Genomic DNA, 24597 nt, shown 5'->3' with positions numbered 1-24597 from the left:
TTGAATTAAGTGTTTACAAAAAAGTTACGATTTTTTTCTTTCCCCAATGGCAGATTTTTTTTAATTTGTTTTAAGCAAAAAATAAATTAATCAAATTTAAATTGAGTCTAGTTTTTAGTTTTTAGACAAAAATATCAAATTTAAGTGAATTTTTGCTTAAAAAGCCTAAAAAATCTGCCAATGGGGTAAGAAATTTTTTCTTGAATTAAGTGTTTAAGAAATTTTCTTTCCCCATAGGTACATTTTTTGTTTGTTTTAAGTAAAACTTAACTTAAGTCTAGTTTTTAAACAAAAAATATCAAATAAAAGTGAATTTTTGCTTATAAAGCAAAAAAATCTGCCAATAGTGTAAGAATTTTTCTTGATTTTTTTTCTTGAATTAAGTGTTTAAGAAAAAAGTAAAGATTTTTTATCTTTCCCCATTGGCAGATATTTTTCCCTTAAGTCTAGTTTTTAGACAAAAAATATCAAATTTAAGTGCAATTTTTCTTAACTCTTTTCCCGCCATTGACGAGATATCTCGTCAATCAAGAGAAAACGCTTCCCCGCCAATGACGAGTTTTTCCGTCTTTCCGCAATACCGCTATTATCCACTAAGTCCGCAACTTTTTAAACCCAGAAGTATTGCCCTATGTCAAGCGGCTGCATGTCCGTGTTTGTTTTAAAGATCGCTCTGAATGGGATCTCTATGAAAAGTCTGTCACAAAAATGGAATTATCTCAGCTTTTTGCTCAAAATGTGGTGTTTTTGCAGAAACCTACCCATATTCAAAAGCTGATTACAAAAGAACTACTGAAGGTAGGATGAAACGTTTTTTTTGTTTGAAAGCAGAGGGTCTGTTCTTTCATTTGGTTTATTGTATGTTTATATATTTGAAGAAGAACATTTTCTGGAAGACATTAAACTTTTGTGAAAATCATGAAAAACGCTGGCGCTGGCTGCCAACTTTTTAAAAAAACGCTGGCGGTGAAAGAGTTAAAAAGCAAAAAAAATCACCCAATGGGGTAAGTTTTTTTTCTTGATTTTTTTCTTGAATTAAGTGTTTAAAAAAAGTGTAGGTTTTTTCTTACCTCATTGGCAGATTTCTTTTTTTTTTAATCAAAAATTCACTTAGATCTAGTTTTTAGACAAAAAATATCACATTTAAATTCTTAGGTCATTTTGCTTATCAAGAAAATATATCTTGATTTTAGAAATTTAGAGATATTAAAACTGAACACAAGACAAAAATACTAAGTATGAAAGTCATTTTTTGCAGTGCAGATGATACAAAAACTAAGTCTCCAACTAAGCAACTTGATGAAAAGCGGTTCATAATGCTTTTTAAAGATTCAATTACTAAAAACTATGGTTATATGTAGGAAAGTGGTTTATCCTATCACATTCGGCTAATGTGAAAAAAAACAGCATCTAAAATCTCTAAAGAGTACGTCTAAAGATGATTAAAAACATTAAGAAATTTCACCAGGTACCTACTAAAATCTGTAGCAATAAGACATCAACAAACCTCTTTTATAATCAGCTAAGTAAAAAAAGCTGTTAAATTCCTCTTCTGGCACTTTAAAAAGTTCCAGTCTAAAATGTGTGAGAGTCGACCCCCGAGGACACACGACGGAGATGAGAAAACTCAGATAGTGTGAAAATCCAACTTCAAATAAATGAGAGGGATGTAATTCTGTGTTGTGCCTTGGGCCAAAACCTTGCCAGTGTAACAAGTATATTAAAGTCTGGTTGCGCTGGTAGACCAACACGGCAAACTGCATAGATAAAGCCTAAAACGGTATTGTCTCCGGTGTTCTGTTTATTTGGCACAATAACATCTCTTCACTAGCCTTCAGTATCTGAAATAACAAATCGCTGACAAGCTGAGCTGTCACTCACCCCTCAGGAATCAGGTATTGCTCGAGGACATTCACAGGGGTGGAGGAGGTGGGAATCTTGCTGAGGGCCATGATATGTTGGAAGGTGATATCTGTCTGGGTGCTGATGTCCACCACTTCCCCATTTGGGCATGCAGGTTTGGGCCTGGGTGCCCTGCGTAGCACCTGTACCATGATGGGTTCTTTAGCTGTACGGAAGGCCTCCACCGCCTGGTCATGTGTCGACTTGGATAGATCCTTGCCATTGACCTGTTGAAACAAACAAACATAATGTGGACGTTAAATTTGTATTAGCTATTCAATATTAGCTCGGACATTGTCAATCAATGACCATTATATTTATGTTTCCAGTAGGCCTATTGCTTAAAAATGTTTTTATTTGTAATGGTGCTTGCTAAAGACAAATTAACTCCTTGTGAACCGGAAGTCGCAATACACTTTGTATCTACAGTAGCCCTTAATGGACAAGCTGTTCTACAAAATGCATTTCATCCGTATGTCGTCTCAGACGACGACATGTTTGTCCTACACTGCAAAAAATTATTTAAGAAAAAATGTTCTTAGTATTTTTGTCTTGTTTTCAGTAAAAACACTAAAAATTCTTAAATTAGGAAGCTTTTTCTTTATGAGCAAAACGACCCAAGAAAATAAGTCTAGTTTTTAGACCAAAAATATCAAATTTAAAGTCGCAATGAAATTGAAATGAAAAACTATCATTTGTTTTGGAATATTACGGTATTCTTTACAAATGACTTGTATATGTGCTTCATTATTTTTTTTAATTCATGTGCCCTCATAATCTTTAATCAAAAACTCATATCTCGTCCCCTACTCAAAACGACCTCTCTCTCTTTTGGTCATATGGTATGGCAGGTGGGCGGAGTCCGGGAGAAGATCGCAGCGATTAGCAATTAGCAACACGACCTAACTTCAAACGAACTAATCAGATCTCGATGGACAAATTCAAATCCAGCCCTGCCTTTATTTCACTTCAGAAGCCGTTTAACTCTGATGCACGTCACCACGGGAGAAATAAGGCAATGCCACTTCCGTTTCATGGCGACTTTAAGTGATTTTGTGCATAAAACAAGCAAAAAAAATCTGCCAATGGGGTAAGCAAACATATCTTGAACGTTTTTCTTAAACACTAAATTCAAGAAAAAAATTCAAGAATTTTTTTTGTTTTATGCACAAAATCACTTAAATTTACTTAAGGACTTTTTTTCTTGGGTTGTTTTGCTCATCAAGAAAAAGCATCTTAACTCAAGACATATATTTTTCTTGAAAATAATTTTTTGCAGTGTATGCAGCCGTACACTGCAAAAAAAATTATTTTCAAGAAAAAAATTCTTAGTATTTTTGTCTTGTTTAAATTAAGATGCTTTTTCTTGATGAGCAAAACGACCCAAGAAAATAAGTCTAGTTTTTAGACAAAAAATATCAAATTTAAGTGATTTTGTGCATAAAACAAGCAAAAAAAATCTGCCAATGGGGTAAGCAAACATATCTTGAACATTTTTCTTAAACACTAAATTCAAGAAAAAAATTCAAGAATTTTTTTCGTTTTATGCACAAAATCACTTAAATTTACTTAAGGACTTTTTTTCTTGGGTTGTTTTGCTCATCAAGAAAAAGCATCTTAATTCAAGACATATATTTTTCTTGAAAATAATTTTTTGCAGTGTATGCAGCCGTACACTGCAAAAAAAATTATTTTCAAGAAAAAAATTCTTAGTATTTTTGTCTTGTTTAAATTAAGATGCTTTTTCTTGATGAGCAAAACAACCCAAGAAAATAAGTCTAGTTTTTAGACCAAAAATATCAAATTTAAGTGATTTTGTGCATAAAACAAGCAAACAAATCTGCCAATGGGGTAAGCAAACATATCTTGAACATTTTTCTTAAACAGTAAATTCATCAAGAAAAAGCATCTTAATTTGAGAATTTTTAGATAATTTTTACTGAAAACAAGACAAAAATACTAAGAAACTTTTTTCTTAAAAATAATTTTTTGCAGTGTATTCATTGTGTTACAAAATTGAGGTTGGTTGCAATTCGCAATCTCATCGCTAAATGCTGCTAAAACCCCCACATTTCACTTTTTAACTAAAAACTACCGTAACCAGTAAAAAAAAGCATTGTGATCACAAATTCCTTAAAATTAAAAACCAAGAGCATGAAAGCATTTAAAACAACCATTCGAACGGAACAAAGCCGCTTTAATGCTTTTGGAGGTCAAAGCAACACTCGTCAAAACAAGAACTTAAATTAAAAAGCGCTCTATTGGTACTAATCAAATATCATTGAACAAACTCAACCGGGGCAAGCTTATTTAGTTAAGTAGTTTAGCGGCGAGGGCCACCGTAGAAGACACGGGTGCATGTTAACATTAGGAAATGAATATGAGCTTCAGGGCTGAAGCATTGACACAACAATTAAGAGCAGAGCTCCGGCTAATGACAGATGAGGGAAATGAGAAACAAGAGGTTCAAAGCAATCTTTAAGTGCAAAGAAATAAAGACGCGTAGTCCTCAAAACAAATACTTCAATTGAAATTGTACAGTACTTAAGATGCATTTACAAAATTACAATTGATTGCTCCTGGAAATTAGCGATGGTACCCTGAAACACTAATGCTATATAGATTTTTTTGTGATTTATCATCATCCTACATAATGTAAAGAATATTCTGTGAAAATATAACCTTCATATCATTAATATTGACTGAGTAAGGTCATGTCAAAGATTGAAAACAATGTGAAATCAAACTTTGATGTCCCTAATCTCATCCTTAGATTATGAGACTTTAAACTTGATTACAACAAAGGCCAATATTGTTCATAATTTTTTAATAGTTTTTGCTCCAAGGTATTGCAAAGAATAACTAACTAATGTCAAAAATAAAACCAATAATGGTTTGTTGGTACGTATAAATGCATAAAGGTGCTCACAATAAGTCTTTGTTTCGTGCACAGATCAAACAAAACATCCAATACAAAAATCCCTGAATGAGAAAGCTAAACCTCCTTTATTAAGATTTACAAAGCATGATAGTGAATGTTAGCGTGACTGCTAACAGGGTGTTTGACCTTGGGTGAACTCTCGCTCTTATCTCAGAGCTTACAGGGCTTTGCCTCAATACTCATCTTGGCACACAGTATTTCCCATTTGTTCATTTTTGATTCCTAGACGACAGACAGCTTTGATAGGATCAGCGCTCGAGGCGTTAACACCCACATAAGCAAACCGACTCGTGCACACACATAAGTTTAACACAAGAAGGTGATGAAATTCAGAAAATAACAAGAAATGGGGTGATGCAATGCACATCTTCTGGTAAATGCAGATTCGTCGAATTTACTGTTTTAATTAAATTTTTCAAACTTGGACCACATAGTTTAAGGGGCAATGTGGGACTTTTATAAGGATCTTTTGAAGAAAAAAAAATGCAATATAATATACATAACTATATTATCAGTGGTGTATAAAGACCTTACATATATTGTTTTTATTACCTTAAAATTAGATGTTTTTATCCACAGGTGCAGCAGGTGCCCTTACATGGAAGTGGGCATTTCGTGCCATCATGTTTCTACAGTAGCCTTAAATGGACAAACTTCCCTTGTCACTATGTTGTCTCAGACGATGATGTGTTTGAGCAAAAATATGGCGTAATTGGGTGTGTCCTTTTAAATGCAAATGAGCTGATATCTGCACCAAATGGCAGTGCAGTGGTTGGATGGTGCAGATTAAGGGGGCGATACTATCCCCTTCTGACATCATTAATTTTAGCACATCAAAATAACTTGTACAAATCCTACTAATATAGTTTACGTGTTTTATATAACTGACTGCTTGTATTAAGAATAAAGAAATGAAGAAATCATGATTAATAAAAAATTATTATCTTCATTAATTAACATTATCTTAACAATGAACAAGATTTGACTCGTCTGGACTTAATCAGGGTTCCACACCTTAGTTAACTTCAAAATCAAGGACCTTTCAAGGTCTTTCCAGGTCCAATACCCTCAAATTCGAGTACTAAATGTGGGGACACATTTTAAGTGAGAGCCAGGTCACATTGTGTTACCTTTTAAGATACATTGTTACAGTTCCCTTTTGAGGGAACTCGCGCTGCGTCACTGTGGTGACACTTTGGGGACGCATCCAGGGGTAAATGTGTCTGAATGTGTATATCAAATTCAACCAATGGAGAAGCTTAACGACAAAGACGGGGTGACGCAGGAGCCAGGAAGTATATCGCTATCTAAAATATTGCCAAAGACGGCGTTACAGGGACGCAGGAAATATGGAAAAGGGGACGCAGCGTCTCGTTCCCTTCTCAGGGAACAACAGTTACATACATAACCCGAGACGTGTTCATGTGTGAAACACAACTATGCAAAAAAGCATTTTGGTATGAATCAACATTCGCATAAAGAAGATAAGCATTTAAAGCGAACAGTTTTGCATGTGTGCTTAAAAAGTCTAGAATTTTTATGAGATTATCCTACATTACATATGGAATTATATGGATTTTTTCCAGAAAACTTCTTGCATAAAATAGATTCTAGCACTTTTAACTCTTTCCCCGCCATTGACGAGATATCTCTGCTTTTTGCTCAAAATATGGTGTTTTTGCAAAAACCTACCCATATTCAAAAGCTGATTGCAAAAGAACCACTAAAGGTAGGATGAAACGTTTTTTTGTGGTTAAGCAGAGGGTCTGTTCTTTCATTTGGTATATTGTATGTTTATTTATTTAAAGAAGAACATTTTCTGGAAGGCATTCAACTTTGGTGAAAATCATGAAAAACGCTGGCGCTGGCTAGCAACTTTTTTTTAAAACGCTGGCGGTGAAAGAGTTAATGATCTGTATCTATGCATGTATAATTTCGAAAACTTCCCAGGGCCTTGAATTTTTCCTCCAGATTCAATTCCAACTTTCAAGGAATTCAAGAACCCGTGAGAAACCACTATTTTATTCCGCCGAATGGAAAAAACATTAAGTCAGGAAGTACAATATATGCGCTTTAGGAAGACCTTATGGCAGGTCACACACCCAATTGCTATGGTACTCAAAATGACTTCAAACAAAACCACAGTAACGTTTCCACGGACAGTACGGACGTATCCCAAATCATGTCATTATCATTGTACTCCAAAGTTTACTATGGTACGTTTTCAGACATATATCTTTGTTCTAATTGTTTATTGTATTTCCAACTTGTATTTCTACATTTCTTTTTCACTCAAAACAATAACGAAACCAGTTCTATTCTCAGTAAGACCCAAGTGTGCAGGAATCCCTCTTCTTGTAGCCCGTGACCCCTAAACAAAGCCTCGACCCTGATAAAGTTCTGCTTGACTGGCCCTCCACTGGGTCTTTAAATTTTTTCAGCATGAAGGAGGGGCACCAGGGCCTCCATTCACTCATCTCACCTTTGACACGGCCTGTAACCGCCTCACTGAGGAGCCACACACCAGAACGGTGCAAACTGGGCCCCTTTACCCTCTTTTCAACAGAGACCCACTGGGACAGCCGCTTGCGTCTGACACATGCACCGCTGTATAGACCGACTCGGTGAACAGAAACAATATTGACACAGAACGAAGTATGAAAAGTCAAGTCTGATGTGTTAATAATATGTCTAATTTAAAACACTTTTATCTATATAGAAAATTCTCTGGGGGAGGGGCTGTCTCATGCACAACTCATGTTTTGGCGCAATTTGATTTCAAGAAAGAAATGTTATGCTACAGTTTATTGTTGACCAGAAATATGTTGTTTAATAGTGATAACCGCAAATGATTTGGGAGATATTCGTCTTTCCCCAATCAAGTAGATATGACTTTAGTCTTGCATGACTGAAATAACTGGCCGGAAGCGTCGCAAACATGGCCAAACATAGCATTCTGCAGTCAAATACATGTCTTGTAATAGATTACTCAACTTTTTACAATTGACTAGTGTGATTGCGCTTTATTTCCTGCTTTTTTTCAAAACAATCACATCCTAATGACGGCTTGGATCGATAAATGTACAGTGTATGTGCGTGCTTGTGGAGGAGTAGGGAGGAGGGACACTCGCGTTGGGGTGTGGTTTGCTTTGGATTATGTGAGCGCGCCCTAAGTTGCATCCATAATTTTAATTCATTTTTACTTCCAAACCAAACAACCACGAAAAAACAGCAACATTTTGGAAGAGCTTGCAGCAGGTTTTGAATGTGTATGAGCGTGTGTCTATTCATTCAAAATAAGAGAGAAAAACCTCATTACAACCCAGGTTTCTTTGGCTAACTGAAACACAGCAACATTTATACTCTGTGGCATGCCGTCTCAGCTTAGATTTAGCCACAAATGAAAGCAAACTAATGCCTGTGATGAGCATGGATGCCTGCTAAGAGATGCTGCTGTTTACTTGCTCCTAATCCTGTTTAAGCATGAGACCTTTTGTTATCCAGCGAGGATCAATAGCTAAATCACTTCCTTCATGCTTCCAGAGTTTTGGCTTTCCTCCCATAATGAGTTATCCATCACTTTCTGCACAAGGAAAATACACTTAAATACACTTTCCATTTTTTTTCTCCCGTACAGTGAAACAACCATTTTTACCATTTTGGAATCCATTCAGCCGATCTCCGGGTCTGGCAGTACCACTTTTAGCATAGCTTAGCAGGCACAATAATATTACACAGTGCCCGAAAATAGTCTCCTTGGTAACTTTCAATAGCTTTGGACTATTTTCGGCCACTGTGTAATATCATTGCGCCTGCTGCACCCATGTTACGGCAGCAAAGTCCTTGATTATTAGGCCAGAATGAGAGTAGAGTTCTTAGCCATGTCGGCCTAGAAAATCGCACCTTTCAATTTTATGTCAGTCTTAGTACACGATGTAACTATAGAAGAGTCAAGTTTTAAATAGAAAAAATTTAAATTCTTTCTTCATTTTTGAGAGTGATGCTAATGGTCTAATCAGATTCAATGGATTGTGCTAAGCTATGCTAAAAGTGGTAGCGCCAAACCAGGAGACCAGCTGAATGGATTCCAAAACGGTAAAAATCAAATGTTTAACTCTAGGGGGCTGGAAAATGAGCCTATTTTCAAAAAAAGTGGAGTGTGCCTTTAAAGGTGACATAGAATGATTGAACGGGGTATTTATCCTTGTTCTGTGATGTGACATGTAGACAAAAATTTATTTGTTTGGGTCTGTAATGCCTTAGAAGTTTCCTAAACCTCTCTCAGATAGCTCTTTTAGGGTGGGGGATTTTAAACAAGTGGTTTTGCACCTATTTGGCTCCCCCTACTGGCTTAACTTGCAATCTCATTACTGATTGGCTGACTTTGCTGCCACTCAAAAAATGTAGCCAATTATTTTAAAGTGGAGGGGCAGTGAGATGCCTGTGATGTCATAAGCATCAGTTTTTCAGATTGGGCCGTTTTCTGGCTGACATTTCTAAAAGAGGAATTTCTATGAGACTGAGATGTTTAAAATGTCTAGCACTTTTTGTATGTTCATGAATGCGGGTAGACTACCATTATTCAACAAAGACAAGGTAAAAATGGTTTTTCATTCTCTGTCCCCTTTAAAAAAATACACTTTTCTCCCACAATTTCCCTAAAATGTTTGTTCTGCATCTAAACAACAATATCTAGTATTGTTTGACTGCTGTGTATCAGGATATAACAACCAAATCTAACAGAAAAAGTAACTAAAGGCTGCGATTTCGTATGAATAAGTGCCTCCTGCACACGCGTCAAAACCGTTTATGATAAAAGAGACGCTCACGTTCACAAAATACACACAAGACACTTCCTTAACAGTAAACTCTGATTACGCATGAGAATATCTGGCAAACGCGCGTCTCTTTTATCATAAACCCTTTAGACGCGTCTGCAGCAGACACTTATTTTGACAAGACACGTGATGCACGTAGGTTGACTCGACGCGCCGAACACATATTTTGAAATTATGAACCACACACATGACGGGCTACATACATGTTGTAACAAACTTCGCTCATGCACCCTCGAAAAAAGAAGTCACCGGCCGCCACTGGTCTCTCTATACAGTACTATACACGTAGCACACCTAGTAGTTAACCACAAAGAAAACTACGTTGTCTGCAAATAAATGTGATTTAATAGCATTACACTTGCATTATCCAACTACTTCACCAAGTTCAAACTGTTATCATGTTTAATTCATGATTCAGAATGGACACCAGGGAAGCATGTTCAAGCTATTCAACCGCCAGCATGCACACATACTCCATTTATGCCATTAATCGTGTCCCATCACATCCTACAGAACAGCAAATCTCTTGAGTGGAACCCTGTTCTCGGGTGAAAATGCTAATTGCGATTTAGCCTTTTAAAATGAGGTCTATTAATGTAAATGACTCTGAATGAAGTCATCAGGAACAGATAACGGTTGGCCTTTTGTTTCACTGATCCCTTCATATATAATTATAAAACAGACAGTAAAAAGACTTGATCCCTGTCAGCAGACAAAACAAAAGGGCTCCGAGCGAAAGCAGACATAATCACGGTAAAAATGAAACCAGTTGGGACTTCTCATCTACTCTTATTTCACTTTAATTGCTGAGAATCTGATGCATCTGTGCAAACAAAGCTGTCTGTAAAAAGATGCAGGCGCACCTGTGTCTGTCTGTCCCCATACAAAATCGCATCTGTGCCTGACTTATGATCTAACAATGCTCATCTATTCATAGTCGGTCGTGAACCACAATGTAGTATGTATCATGCTGCTATAAACAAAATGCAGTAACAATATCGCTGAGCTAACTTAATTTATCATATAATATGAACAAACATTGCATTTAATCTTTTTTATTTAAAACATTTCTAAAACTCTAAACAAAGATTTAAGGGATAACACAATAAATAGACTTCCCATGCAAAGTCTGTTTCAATAGGCAGCTTGGCAGAAGGCGGCAAAAGTGCCTATATATTTTTTTCAATATGGCAAAACAACACTGTTTAAATAGACACATACTAGCTGCGTTTCCATTAAAGATTTGCGCAAAACCTAAATGACAATGTTTCTATTAACCGATGTATTGCGACTAAAAAGTAATTTTGTTCTCTTGCGATAAGTCATTCCAAAAACCATGACGTTGAGTGTGTTTGACTTCATACAGCACCATGCAAACCAAACAAAATACCGCAAGAGAAACTCCAAAGCATTCCGAGCTGTTGACTCCCGAAATGCTCTTGCGGTGTTTTGATGTCATGTGCTTGTCGGTTCTTGTGATGTCGCATGAATTCGACCACCACACCTCCTTTGTCTCGTCCTCCAATCAAACAAACCGCAGCATATTTAAAGAATGATCATGTGACTTTTACGCACACCAGGTGACCTGTAAATGCGAAAAAAGTGTTTTTGCGATATTTTCCTTGTTCGAAGTGCCTAAATAAGACCACCTAACAGTGGCGGCTCGTGACTGCTCATCCGAGCGGCACAAATTCAAAATAAGTGCTTGCGTTTTCAAAATATGTGTTTGTTGCGTCATGTAAACCATGTGCATCATGTGTTTTGTCAAAATAAGGGCCTGCGGCACATGCGTCAAAACTGTTTACGATAAAAGAGATGCTCTCGTTCACAAAATACACGCAAGACACTCCCTTAACAATAAACTCTGATTACGGATGAGATTATGCGAGTATCTGGCAAACGCGAGCGTCTCCTTTATCATAAACCCTTTAGGCGCATCTGCAGCAGGAACTTATTTTGACAAGACACGTGATGCACACAGGATCTCTCAATGCGCAGAACACATATTTTGAAATAAGGAACCACACACATGACGGGCTACATACATGTTGTGATGAACTTCGCATAGAGCGCCCTCGAAAAAAAAAAGTCACCAGCCGCCACTGCCACCTAACCCGAGCTTAAAAACTTTTTTGTGATATATGGGAATCGTTGTGAAACTGGCGTGTTTCCATTGGGCACATTTTCAATTTGCACAATTTAAACGCAGCTGCTGTAAAGCTTATCTGACAAACACAGCATTTTTAACCTACGGACAAAGTTCAATCTAATTATTACAATAAGTAAAGTATCAACATGAATAAATGCGGAAACTGCAGATTATAAAAACAAATCCAACAACCACCTTACCCTAGACTGTCGCTGTTTGTTGGCATTTCACAGATCCGTGTGAATTGTCCTATAGATGTCTGTGATTTAAAGGAATATTCCATTTTCTTAAAAGAAAAATCCAGATTATTTACTCACCACCATGTCATCCAAAATGTTGATGTCTTTCTTTGTTCAGTCGAGAAGAAATTATGTTTTTTGAGGAAAACATTGCAGGATTTTTCTCATTTTAATGGACTTTAATAGAGCCCAACATTTAATACTTAACTCAACACTTAACAGTTTTTTTTCAACGGAATTTCAAAGGACTCTAAACGGTCCCAAACGAGGCATAAGGGTCTTATCTAGCAAAACGATTGTCATTTTTGACAATAAAAATAACAAATATACACTTTTAAAGCACAACTTCTCGTCTAAATCCGGTCCAGCGCGACCTAACGTAAATGCGTAGTGATGTAGGGAGGTCACGTGTTACATATATAAAACGCACATTTGCGGACCATTGTAAACAATAAACTGACATAAACACATTAATTAGTATCAGTTGACATACAACAACTTAGGAAAGGTCCTCGTTCTCAACACTTGTAAACACTGGGGCGGAGTTTCGCGTTCGTCCTCTGTGACCTCTTGACGTCATGACGTATTGCGTCGGGTCACGCTGACGCATCACGACCGGATTTAAACGAGAAGTTGTGCTTTAAAAGTGTATATTTGTTATTTTTATTGTCAAAAATGACAATCGTTTTGCTAGATAAGACCCTTATGCCTCGTTTGGGATCATTTAGAGTCCTTTGAAACTCTCAAAAAAACTGTTAAGTGTTAAGTATTAAATGTTGGGCTCTATTAAAGTCCATTAAAATGAGAAAAATCCTGCAATGTTTTCCTCAAAAAACATAATTTCTTCTCGACTGAACAAAGAAAGACATCAACATTTTGGATGACATGGTGGTGAGTAAATTATCTGGATTTTTCTTTTAAGAAAATTGAATATTCCTTTAAGTTAATACTTCAATTATCATTTCAGTAAGCATGCAATGTAGTTCATAAAGCACAAGTCAACTCGCTACATTTGATGGGTTGTTTACATAGGTGGGTAAAATATAGGGTTGTGTATCGGCAAGAATCTGGCGTTACGGTACGCATCACAACACAGGGGTTGCGATACAATACAATGCGATACTGTACACAAGGTGATATATTGGGATATTTCTTATTTTGGGAATATAACAGGATATAATTTTAGGAAAGCTGTCATTAACAACACCACCATATGCCTAAGCAAGTACGTCCTGTCACACACTGGAAGTTTAGAGATGACTGCTATCAAAACTAAACAACTGCTATGAATCTTGAATGATTTAGAAAAATAATGTATTTTGTGTTTTTGAGAATCGACACACGTGTATTGACATTTCCTTATATACACCCCTAGTAAAATATAGACATTTTCTAGGTTAATTTAAACCAATGCTTGGGTTTGTCTATATTTTCTCATCTGTGGGTTAAAAGAACCCAGCAATTTAAAAGTGCATGTTTAACTTGTCAACATGCTAAATTACTCAAGAGGACATTTTCAAATCGGTCAATTTGTTTTGTTACCCGTTACGTCTTGATTGTCGAATCATGTCTATAAACAGCCCATGTTATGTCTTTATCGTGTCCATTACTTCCCTACAGCAAATCGATTTTATGTCTATAGCATTGTTGTCAATATCAACAGGGTTCCATCTGTGTCATGTCATATCTGGTATCATGTTTTGCCCATGCTTTGTCTATAGGACAGTCCGTAGACTGAAGGGTAGTGATTTCTACACATTGGCTGCTGGCCACCTGCTATAAACAGCTGTAAAGAAGAGAGGACCTGATTTAACTAACTAGACTGAGCTTTCCCTAAGCACAATGGAACTGTTTTGTTTCACTTCTTCTGTAGTAAATAAGGAAGAGTGATTTTCTGATCATGCAAGTTGCTAACGTAGTTTACATCAATTTCTAGTCTGACATAGCTAAACAATACAGAGGTATATAAATGCATCAATTTATACTACTACCTAATCCTAGTGCAAGTTTCACCATCGATACTGAAATTCATGGGCGTAGATTTAGGGTGGGACGCTAGGGACATGTCCCTACCAATATTCAGAGAAGACTGAATTGTCCCTAGCAATAATTTCGACCAAACAATTAATCTGTATTCATATATAACCACTAATGTCCGTCTTGTTCTTGTGTTTTCTATTTTTTACTTATTATATTTTTGTCAGAAATAATTTAAATTAGATTAGAAATCTTTTGCAATCCCGTTCTGTAAAAATAACACTCTATGTGGTACACAAACGGTTAACAGCTTTCGTTCTCTGCAATGCCCGCCTCCGTAAGTCACATCGCTAATATGATTGGCTTTGCATTTCTTTAGTCCCGCCTCTCTAACGCACATTGCTAATATGATTGGATTAGCATTCTTGAGTCCCGCCTCTCTTACGCACATCACTTTTTGATGGGCTTGTCTTTACTCGCTACGTGTGATAGGATGGTTTCACTTTGTACAATGCGCCAAAGTTCACTCAACAAGACGCGCGTGATTATTCGGGCTACAGGTAAGTGAGGAAGAAAGTATTATTATACCCACTGTAACTGTTTCATGCACAAAAAAAGTTGTGCCACATAATGATTCAAGGACAGTGTTTTCACCAATACACGACAATCCCATGTTAACCCTGAGGAGTTGCAAACTTGTGTCAACCTTTTATAAATGGGGTGGCAAGGTTATTTAGAGGGTCCCTAATCCATGAAAGAAAATAAAACATAAAGTAAAAACATGAATTCATGTCATGATTGCTGAATACTTTCATTACTGCACTGTGGTCATTACTTGCACAGATGTAGACATAATGTTGCATTTTAAACAAACTATTTCTTTCACACTGATTAACTCTCTGTTAATGAAAAGAAGATTTAATGTGAACTACAGAATCGTTAATAAACTGTGTTCAGGAAACAGCATGATATTATACCTACTTCAACACTGGGATTTTTTGGCAAAATTAAATTAAGAATTAAATATTATTTGCATATTCTTCAATGTTATAAAGTTAATATGGATTCATATATGTTACAATGTGATTTTCTTTTTTTTGACAAAGACTTAAACAGCTACTGTTTATAAGGCTCTAGGACATAACAAATTGTTTATTATAGTACATTAAATTTGGGATGGCACCGGGGGTGGCGAGTCAGATGTCACTGAGTAAAGTGCATACTGAGTTGTCTGTTGTTTATGTCAAGTAAACGGTGATAAAAAGTTTTTGCAATGCGACCATTTTATTTATGTCCCCACCAATGCCAGAATCAAACCTACGCCCTTGCTGAAATTAAACAGAAGGTCTCATACATGGTGCAAACAGGCGCCCCGACCATTACCAGCCACTTCTAGGAAGATTAGGAGCCGCAAGACTGTCAAACAAAGTCTTCCCCGGCTGATCAACACGAACCCATCAGGGACAAAGAAGTCTTAATCTCCACACGGTGCATGTCTCTCCTGCTTTAAAGCTGAGAGCATCGAGTTCAGCACAGTGAGAGACAGATCAAGTTTACTTTGGGACGTGCTTGCACTGAATCCTATCTGGCCTCTAATTATTTTAACTGAAGGGGAAAATGACCTTCTCTTGACCCGCAGGTTTAAAGGGACTAATTTGCTTTTCCTTTTTTGTTTTTAAATGGGTATCTAACATTGAAATCAGTAGGCTGAATGAAGACGTTTGATAAATGTTGCCTAGTGGGACCAAAACTGTTAAGAAAAAGAGGAAGCAGAAAATTCTTCCTTAAAGGGACACTCCACTTTTTTTTGAAAATATGCTCATTTTCCAGCTCTCAAAGAGTTAAATATTTGACTTTTACCGTTTTGGAATCCATTCTGCCGATTTCCGCGTCTGGCGCTAGCACTTTTAGCATAGCTTAGCAGAATCCATTGAATCTGATTAGACCATTAGCATCGCGCTAAAACATAACCAAATAACCAAACATGGCTGCAAGAGGCGCAATGATATTACGGAGTGCCCCGAAAGTAGTCCCCTTTGTAACTTTCAATAGCAGGGGACTATTTTCAGGCAGTGCGTAATATCAATGCGCCTCCTGCAGCCATGGTATGGCAGCAAAGTCCTTGATTATTACGCCAGAATGAGAGTATAGTTCCTAGCCATATCTGCCTAGAAAATCACAACTTTTAATTTTCTGTCGGTCTTAGTACACGATGTAACTACCGAAGAGTCAAGTTTTAAATAGGAAAAATAAAATAAACTCAGTTTTGGGTGCGATGCTAATGGTCTAATCAGATTCAATGGATTATGCTAAGCTATGCTAAAAGTGGTACCGCCAGACCCCAAGATCAGCTAAATGGATTTCCAAAACGGTAAAAAAAATCAAATATTTATCTCTAGGGTAGCTGGAAAATGAGCATATTTTCTAAAAAAGTGGTGTGTCCCTTTAAGGTTCCTAATAGCACCTTTCTGTTGCACTACACAAGTGAGGCTGCCTGCCGAAAAGTTTGAGTTTTATGGCATCACTGTGTAGAAACCTTTAAGCATCTTAAATAAAATAGCACTTATATATTTCATAAATTTCATGTATTATTTCATTTTCTTATTTCTCTACCCCTTGTTCTAAAATGTATTTTCTGGAAAGCTGCATTGCAACAAAGCAAAACTGAAAAGAGCTATAGAAATCATTTTGATTCAATTATTTAAGCCAACGAACAGGGACGGCTGTTTACAGTAGATGTTTTAGCGGGTATAAATTCTCCATGATTCCCATCACTCAAGATATGTGTATTATGTCTTGAAGCATCTGCCTATGATAACATTTCTTAGCCATGAAATCTCTCTGGTGTGTGTGTGAAGAGAAGGCATCCTTCTGGATCAGTTTGTCTCTGGGGAGCTCTAAGAGAGACATAAGAGAACCAGAGAGGGAGAGATTGAAAGAAAACAGGCGTAGTGCCAGACACCCTAATGATGAGGATCGGTGTGTATTATCTGGAGATGGTGCCAGCGTGTATGCCATCCATTTCACCGTGGTAAATGCATGTACACTCTCTCTTACACATATCCAACCAATTCAAATAAGCATAATTTCAGAAAAGCAGTTTACAAGGTCAGCGTCAATCTGTTTCCAAAATACAATCCCACATTGCCATCGGAAACGATACGACAAAGACAAACGTGTGCCTCGTGCACATGTTTTTGAGAGGTCAGCCGGACACACGGGTAAACGGGCGTCTGGGACAAGATGAGTCAACAGATCGCTTTCACACTTCAAACGAATCTTTCACTCTATTCATTAAAGCCCTGCGACTTCCTGCCGCCACTCAGACCTTAATTGTGAACGACCCCAGCACCAGCCAAAAGTGAACCATTACCCCACCAACAAACCACCCTTACATCAAATACTCCTCCAGGACGATCTGATCTCACAAAAACGCCATTATCTGTCTGTGGTATCTATACTGACGATAATTTACATATTAATCACAGTTGCCAATCAAGTTACTACTTACAAGTTTGAGAGTCGTAATTACGATGTGATATTGCTCAAAAGTAAATGAATACATAGGCCGCCGATTTATTTACTCTGGAAAAGTTTTAAAGCTACAAAATGAGAAGCAAAGGATGCGCATAATCGTTACACAATCCATTTGATTCTTTTCATGCTACCCCAGAGAATGATGGGAAATACAGCCAAAAACATCCACAAACATTACAAAAGACACAAAAATATCAAAGCTTCTCAAGTGACACATCAATGTCACCCAAAGTGTGACGAACAAGATTTGAACGTTTTCAAAAGTGAACCATTACCCCACCAATAAACCCCCCTTACATCAAATACTACTATTTTAGTTATCTCCCAGCTGGGCAGCCACAAGCAAAGATTTGAACGTTTTCAAATCTTTGCTTGTGGCTGCCCAGCTGGGAGATAACTAAAATTGAGCCAATACAAAAACCAGCATGGTCTCCTGTCAATCAAACATAACTGACAGTGACCTGACATCTATGAAGACCTAGCGTGATGGCCCCGATATGGGCCATTGTATCTTCTTTTATTCAATTTTCAGCAGGGTTTTAAAAAGACTGAAGGTTCCTTTGAAGCCCACCGTCGGCTGTTGGGTTGTTAACAAACAGAGACCCTTTGCTGTTTTGGGACACACAAACACGAGGATATATACACTCGGCCCTAAACGGGAAAAAAAGCTTTTAGTCCCGCTTTCACACAGCCTGTGCGATCAAAGAGGAGCCTTTCAGAAAAGCGCCCGTGCCGTCATCAACAGCTAATGCAGAGAAACAGCCACTACGGGAAATCGTGAAAGGGGGGACGAAGTGGGCACTCATTAGGGTCTACTGAAAGCATTCTCCATGCACAGCATACAAACAAACTATGCATCCTTACTGGGTAAAGAAGTTCTAACAATGTGGTCAGTCATACAATCTGAAGGGTTGCTTTTATTCCCAAAAAATTATTATTTTGTAATACGGACTTAATTAAAGATTATAATATCTTCAAGGTCTTTTTTTAGTTAAATAATTTTAGATGTTGTTATCTCTTGATAACTCAATCAATACCTGCAAGTAGGGATGCACCGATACCACTTTTTTGGAATACGAGTACGAGTACGAGTACTTGCATTTCACTACTTGCCGATACCGATACCGAGTACTTAATAAAAAAACATGATTTAAATTTACAGGTAACAGCTTTAGCCATATAATTTAACAAAAAAATCAAAGGACTAGTTTTCCAGTTTGATGTAAACTCTGCCTCTTTGGACAACACAAGAGCCATTAACCCCTTACACGCCGCTCAAACATAGACCGTGGTATCGATTCCAGGTATCGGGGGACTTTTAACGAGTACGAGTACTTTAGAAAATGTGGTATCGAGGCCGATACCCGATACCAGTATCGGTATCGGTGCATCCCTACCTGCAAGTATGTGTGTTCCATTGTGCAAGCATGTTTGTTGGGAAGAACGCTGTGTTGAAGCCCCCTACTGGTTTAAATCTGCAAACCACCAGTGATTTGGTTATAGACAAGTTAAAGGTGATCACACAACCCACAAAAGACAAATCAATGCTGACATAAATTTCAAAAAGTAATACGATTTACAAGAACAGAGTATAATACATGTATGCATGACAAGATGCATAAAAATATCTGGATAACTCAATTAAGTCACGTAGAAAATAAAGAATACAACCAAACGTATGCCTATTCAAGCTAAATGGGTGAAAATAAAAAGGGTTCAATACTTTTCAATATTAACCCATTCAGACCTAATTTAATCAGTGCGCCTTATTTTGATTGGTTGATCAGCATTTTTATTGGTTTAAATCACAAAACATGTGATGCCCATTCCAGTGGATGCAGGGTCTGATGGGGTTAAAATTATATTTATAATATATTTGATTCTTTAGTAGACTTAAAGGATTAGTCGATTTTCTTAAAAAAAAAAAAAAAAATCCAGATAATTTACTCACCACCATGTCATCCAAAATGTTGATGTCTTTCTTTGTTCAGTTGAGAAGAAATTATGTTTTTTGAGAAAAACATTCCTGGATTTTTCTAATTTTAATGGACTTTAATGGACCCCAACACTTAACAGTTTTAATGCAGTTTAAAATTGCAGTTTTAAAGGACTCTAAACAATCTCAAACAAGGCATAAGAGTCTTATCTAGCGAAACGATTGTCATTTTTGGCAAGAAAAATAAAAAATATGCACTTTTAAACCACAACTTCTCGTCTATCTCCGGTCCTGTCACGCAGATGAGGTATCGAACCTACGCTCAAGTGTTTTCAAGTGTGGAGAAAGAGGACCGTTCTGACATTGTTGTATGTCGAATGATACTAATTAATGTCTTTGTGTCAGTTTATTGTTTAAAATGGTCCCCAAATGTGCGTTTCATATATGTAACATGTGACCTTTCCACGTCATTACGCAATTACGTGAAGTCGCGCTGACGCATCACACAGCCGGAGGAAGACGAGAAGTTGTGGTTTAAAAGTGCATATTTTTTATCGTTTCACTAGATAAGACCCTTATGCCTTGTTTGAGATCGTTAAGAGTCCTTTGAAACTGCAATTTTAAACTGCATTAAAACTGTTAAGTGTTGGGGTCCATTAAAGTCCATTAAAATGAGAAAAATCACGGAATGTTTTATTGAAAAAAAAAACATAATTTCTTCTCGACTGAGCAAAGAAAGTCATCAACATTTTGGATGACATGGTGGTGAGTAAATTATCTGGATTTTTTTAAGAAAATGGACTAATCCTTTAACAAAATACAAACCAGCAATGAAACCTTAAACCTTCACTGTCTTCCTTATTATCAATTAAATTCGTGATCCTGTATCACAAAACCAATTTCAAGTAGCACGGGTATATTTGTAGCAAATGACAAAAATACATTGAATGAGTCACAATGATTGATTTTTCTTTTATGCCAAAAATCTTTAGGATATCAAGTATAGATCATGGTCAATTAAGATTTTTGTAAATTTCCTACCATTAATATCTCAAAACTTAATTTTGTAAGTTGCTAAGGACTTCATTTGGACAACTTCATTTTGCCCCCTCAGATTCCAGATTTTCAGCCAATCCTAACAATACATCAACGGAAAGCTTATTTATTCCGCTTTCAGATATAAATCCCAAGATTCAAAACAATTACCCTTATGACTGGTTTTGTGGTCACATTTCTAATTAAAAACATATAGGAAAAAGTGTTTCAGTGATGCCAAGATGTCACTAGGGTGGTACACTTCAAAAAAGTCATAATGTGTACCATTTAGCTACAGATATGTATATATTTGATACCAATATGAGGTACTAATATGAACTCTTTAGGTGCAAATGTGAACTTTTTGAGTACTGCCCCAATGACAGCTAGGGACCATTTTTCTGACAGCGTAGCTTGTCGGCTATAAACTTCTAAAGATGCAAAGATCAGACTGTAAATATAACTTCTGAAACCTGCGTAAAACAACTCACAGAGACACATTATCCCCAATGACATGATGTCTTATACATTTAAAACACACACTTAATCTAAGGCATTTCACAACTCTGGACAAATGCAATCATTACAAAGCAACATCAGGTCCACCTCAACACCATTCATCTCCAAATACAACATTATATTAGAAAATACATCCGACCAGAGAGATGAATGCATCAAAACAAAATGCATCATAAATGCTGGATATAAGAGCCATCTTAGAAACTTCAAAAAGTGCATAAGGTCGTACAAAGAATCACACATTATCTATTTACGTTCCTCTTTAACCAATTATAAAGACCAATCCACAATTTACTCCAAGCAACAAAGACAGCGGTTACCTGGCACACTTCATACAGTAGTTTGTACTGCTCCGGAGGTTTCTGTAGAGTACAAACTCTGCATCCCATGATGGACAGATCACAACATCTAGTCTTACTCCAGATGGAGAGCAGAAACTCAGCAAGCTCTCTCTTTCTCTCTCACATGTGCACTCTCCTTTTTCTTCGTCTGGCTTTTCCCTCTTTATTATGTCAGATTCACGCGGCATGCAGCGGCAAGTGTGAGCGTCCGCCTGGAGGTCTTTCTCAGTCCAACAGCATTCATCTATCTGAATCTCCCCGTCTGCCTCAGCTGCTCACACTGGGAACATGCTGCTGATTATGCACACCCCATCATGCATATTAAGCATGGCTACATTAAATATTCATAAGGGGGCTGTCCTATAGCACCACAGAGAGTAAATGGCTCGGATGCATTTACAGCTTGTTAAGATATGTAAAAACAAAGACATTATGCAAACAATAAACGACAGTCTTTGTGTTAAAATAATTATGCAAATCATATTAAAAAAAGACAGGACTCATTCAACAAATGAACCAAAGGGCTTTTTTCTTTGTTTATGTAAATAATTTATAATTTAATTATTAAAAAAAATATATTTTTACAGAAGCAAGGATGAAAAACTTTCCACGTCCATAGCACTACACCAAGTGGTCAAAATACAGTATATTTACATAATAAATATTTACATTCTTATCTCTTTTTTAAGCTCACTATTGATGCAAAATGACATGGCGCTCTTGGTCTCCTTCTCATTCACGAGTCAGCCTTTATTGCACCATAGCTGACAAAAGGACAGCCAGGCCTGGCATCAAATATGCACATTACAGTGGTGCCACTCAGCCAACCAAACATAAGTGCCAATTAGACAAACACTGACCAGTGTTCGAGCCAGCATGAGAATTATGATATCATTTCACACGCTGATACTACGCATACAAAGCATCCCAATTTGTGTGATATGACATTAACTAATGGAAATGTTTCTTGGCCCGCTAGTGTCAACACTAAACAAAGTAATGATATTTGAGTTGCATGACAAAAGACTGGCGATCTTTCAAATAATATAAAGCCATAAATCGACAATACGTCTATCTAAGTAAGTAGTCTGGTTGCAGACGAAAAGCAATGTTACAAACAAAACAGAAAACAAAACAAAACCCCTTAACTCAACTGGTATAGAATTGCATTAGCAATGCAGAGTCATGGGTTTGATTCCAAGGGAATGCAATTAACTTTGGACAAAATCATCTTCCAAATGCATGAATGCAAGTGCAAAATAAAAAGTGGGTACTTTATCTATTCGTGAAATCACAATAAAAACTGTAATTCATGGCGTTATGCCTTGCAACCCATGCCACTGATGGCTTTTGTCCAAGTATTTAACCTTACATGGCAAAAAATATTGTTGGTTGAATATATTGTTAGGATTGTTCAGTCCAGAATACACTTTAAAACACTAGTAGGAGAAAATAACATGACATTCCTTTAAATGTCCATCCACATTCCATGTCTTTCTGTTTCAACAAACCCATGTTTTGCGGTCCTGAGATATCAGAAAAGCTAGAATGGCTTCCTTTGTGACATATCAGATGAGAAAATATTATTTCAGACACTGGTTTAAGCCACCTCTGCCCAACATGAGCCACTGGGAATGTCTCGCCAGGGTGAAACACAGGAAATCAGTTGGCATGGGCCATCTTTCTCTACCTGCCTCTGGCTAGCATGAGAACTGGAGCGTATTTGCAAACACGTTTATGTTCAATCTGGTGGCAGAGGTGGGATTTCCTCACAGCAGATGTTTCCAGAAGATACCTATCGGATCCCAGATTCCTGACGTTTTCCCAGCCCCGCAGGGTGAGGCTCCCAAAGGGTCTAATATAGACTGCATTGTCGGTCTAAGCAGAATCTACTACATCATCTGATTTCTGAATGCTTAAAGGTCCTGAATTGCTAAGATCAAATAAGCTCTTGAAAAACAAAGGCACTGTGTGGAGCAGAAGATGAGGGTCTGCTTTATTAAGGCACAGTGCATAATTTTGATGTCTTTCTTTTATCATCTTGATGTTTCCAAATTTAATCCCAAGAGGAATTGTTTAGAGCTGATAGGACTTTATTTGTGTGCATGTATGGAATAGCCTATAACCTGCCTAAGCCTGAGATGATCGTAGAGATTTCAGACCTTCGACTTATCTCACCTAAAGCAAGCGGATTACTATACAGGCACGATCAACAAAATCTCATGCATTTAAAGGGATAGTTCACCTAAAAATCATTTACTCACACTCATGTTGTTACAAAAATGTATACATTTCTTTGTTCTGATGAATACAAAGGAAGATATTTTGAGGACTGTTTGTAACCAAACCATTTACAATATTATTTATTCCTACTATGGAAGGAAACCGCTTCTGATCGGTTTGGTTACAAACATTTCTTAAAGAGCACCTATTGTCAGATTCACGTTTTTACATTTTCTTTGGTGTGTAAGTGTGTATTAGTACATGTTAACGATATGCAAAAGGTAGATAGCCCAAAGTAAACAATGACGCGAGTTATCGTCCCCAACGTAAATCTCTTTTTTTGGACTAAAACAAACACAGGGACTGTAGGCAACAGTTTACTTCCTGGGATTGGTTATGTAGTAAAGACCGACATTATCATAATTCCTCCCGCTTTGACCCATAGCCTGTAAGTTAACTCCTGTTAGCATTGCATTGTGAGAGAATCTTTCAAACATGGTAAGGAGCGGCACTTTTCCAGCTGACGTCAGAGGTATTCAGGACAATCACGAAGTACAGATTAGCTGGGCAATCAGTGACACAGTTTTTTAAATCCGTGCGTTTCAGGAAGAGAGTGAAATCTGGAGCTACAAAAACGTACGGTATGTGGAAAATAATTTTTTTTAACATAAAAACGTGAACACACCAAGTACGCAAAATAACGTTGTTTTTTTAAGCAATGAAATATGTGCTCTTTAACATATCTTCCTTTGTCTTGTCTTTTGTGACCTAAATCTTATGCATGTTGCCTACTTTGTAAAATTAATCACAATTTAGTTCATTATCTACAAATGATGTGTTGTAACTTAAGGTTTTTGTACCTTATCTCCTTCCCTGGAGAATTTATTTAGTCCTCGCATGAGGCGTACGGGCTTTAAGATTTGTAAATACTGGAGAAACCACAAAAATGGATAAAAATTG

General features: G+C 37.0%; 1 protein-coding gene across 3 annotated transcripts in view; it reads right to left on the bottom strand.

Moving 5' to 3' along the window:
• The window catches only part of pdzrn3b (PDZ domain containing RING finger 3b), a 111991-nt gene that overhangs the window by 5762 nt on the left and 81632 nt on the right, over positions 1-24597 (bottom strand). For 2 of the 3 annotated variants that reach the window (XM_065279786.2, XM_065279788.2), the window contains one exon: positions 1882-2129. In XM_065279786.2, the coding sequence (XP_065135858.2) occupies positions 1882-2129 (248 nt within the window). Of the gene's footprint in view, positions 1-1881; positions 2130-21393; positions 21640-24597 lie in introns of those variants that run through there. The other variant, XM_065279787.2, reaches the window with a different exon arrangement.

Source organism: Paramisgurnus dabryanus, chromosome 7, assembly GCF_030506205.2.
Source record: "Paramisgurnus dabryanus chromosome 7, PD_genome_1.1, whole genome shotgun sequence".
NCBI classification, from domain to species: domain Eukaryota; kingdom Metazoa; phylum Chordata; class Actinopteri; order Cypriniformes; family Cobitidae; genus Paramisgurnus; species Paramisgurnus dabryanus.
This window is presented reverse-complemented; position numbering and strand designations above follow the sequence as displayed.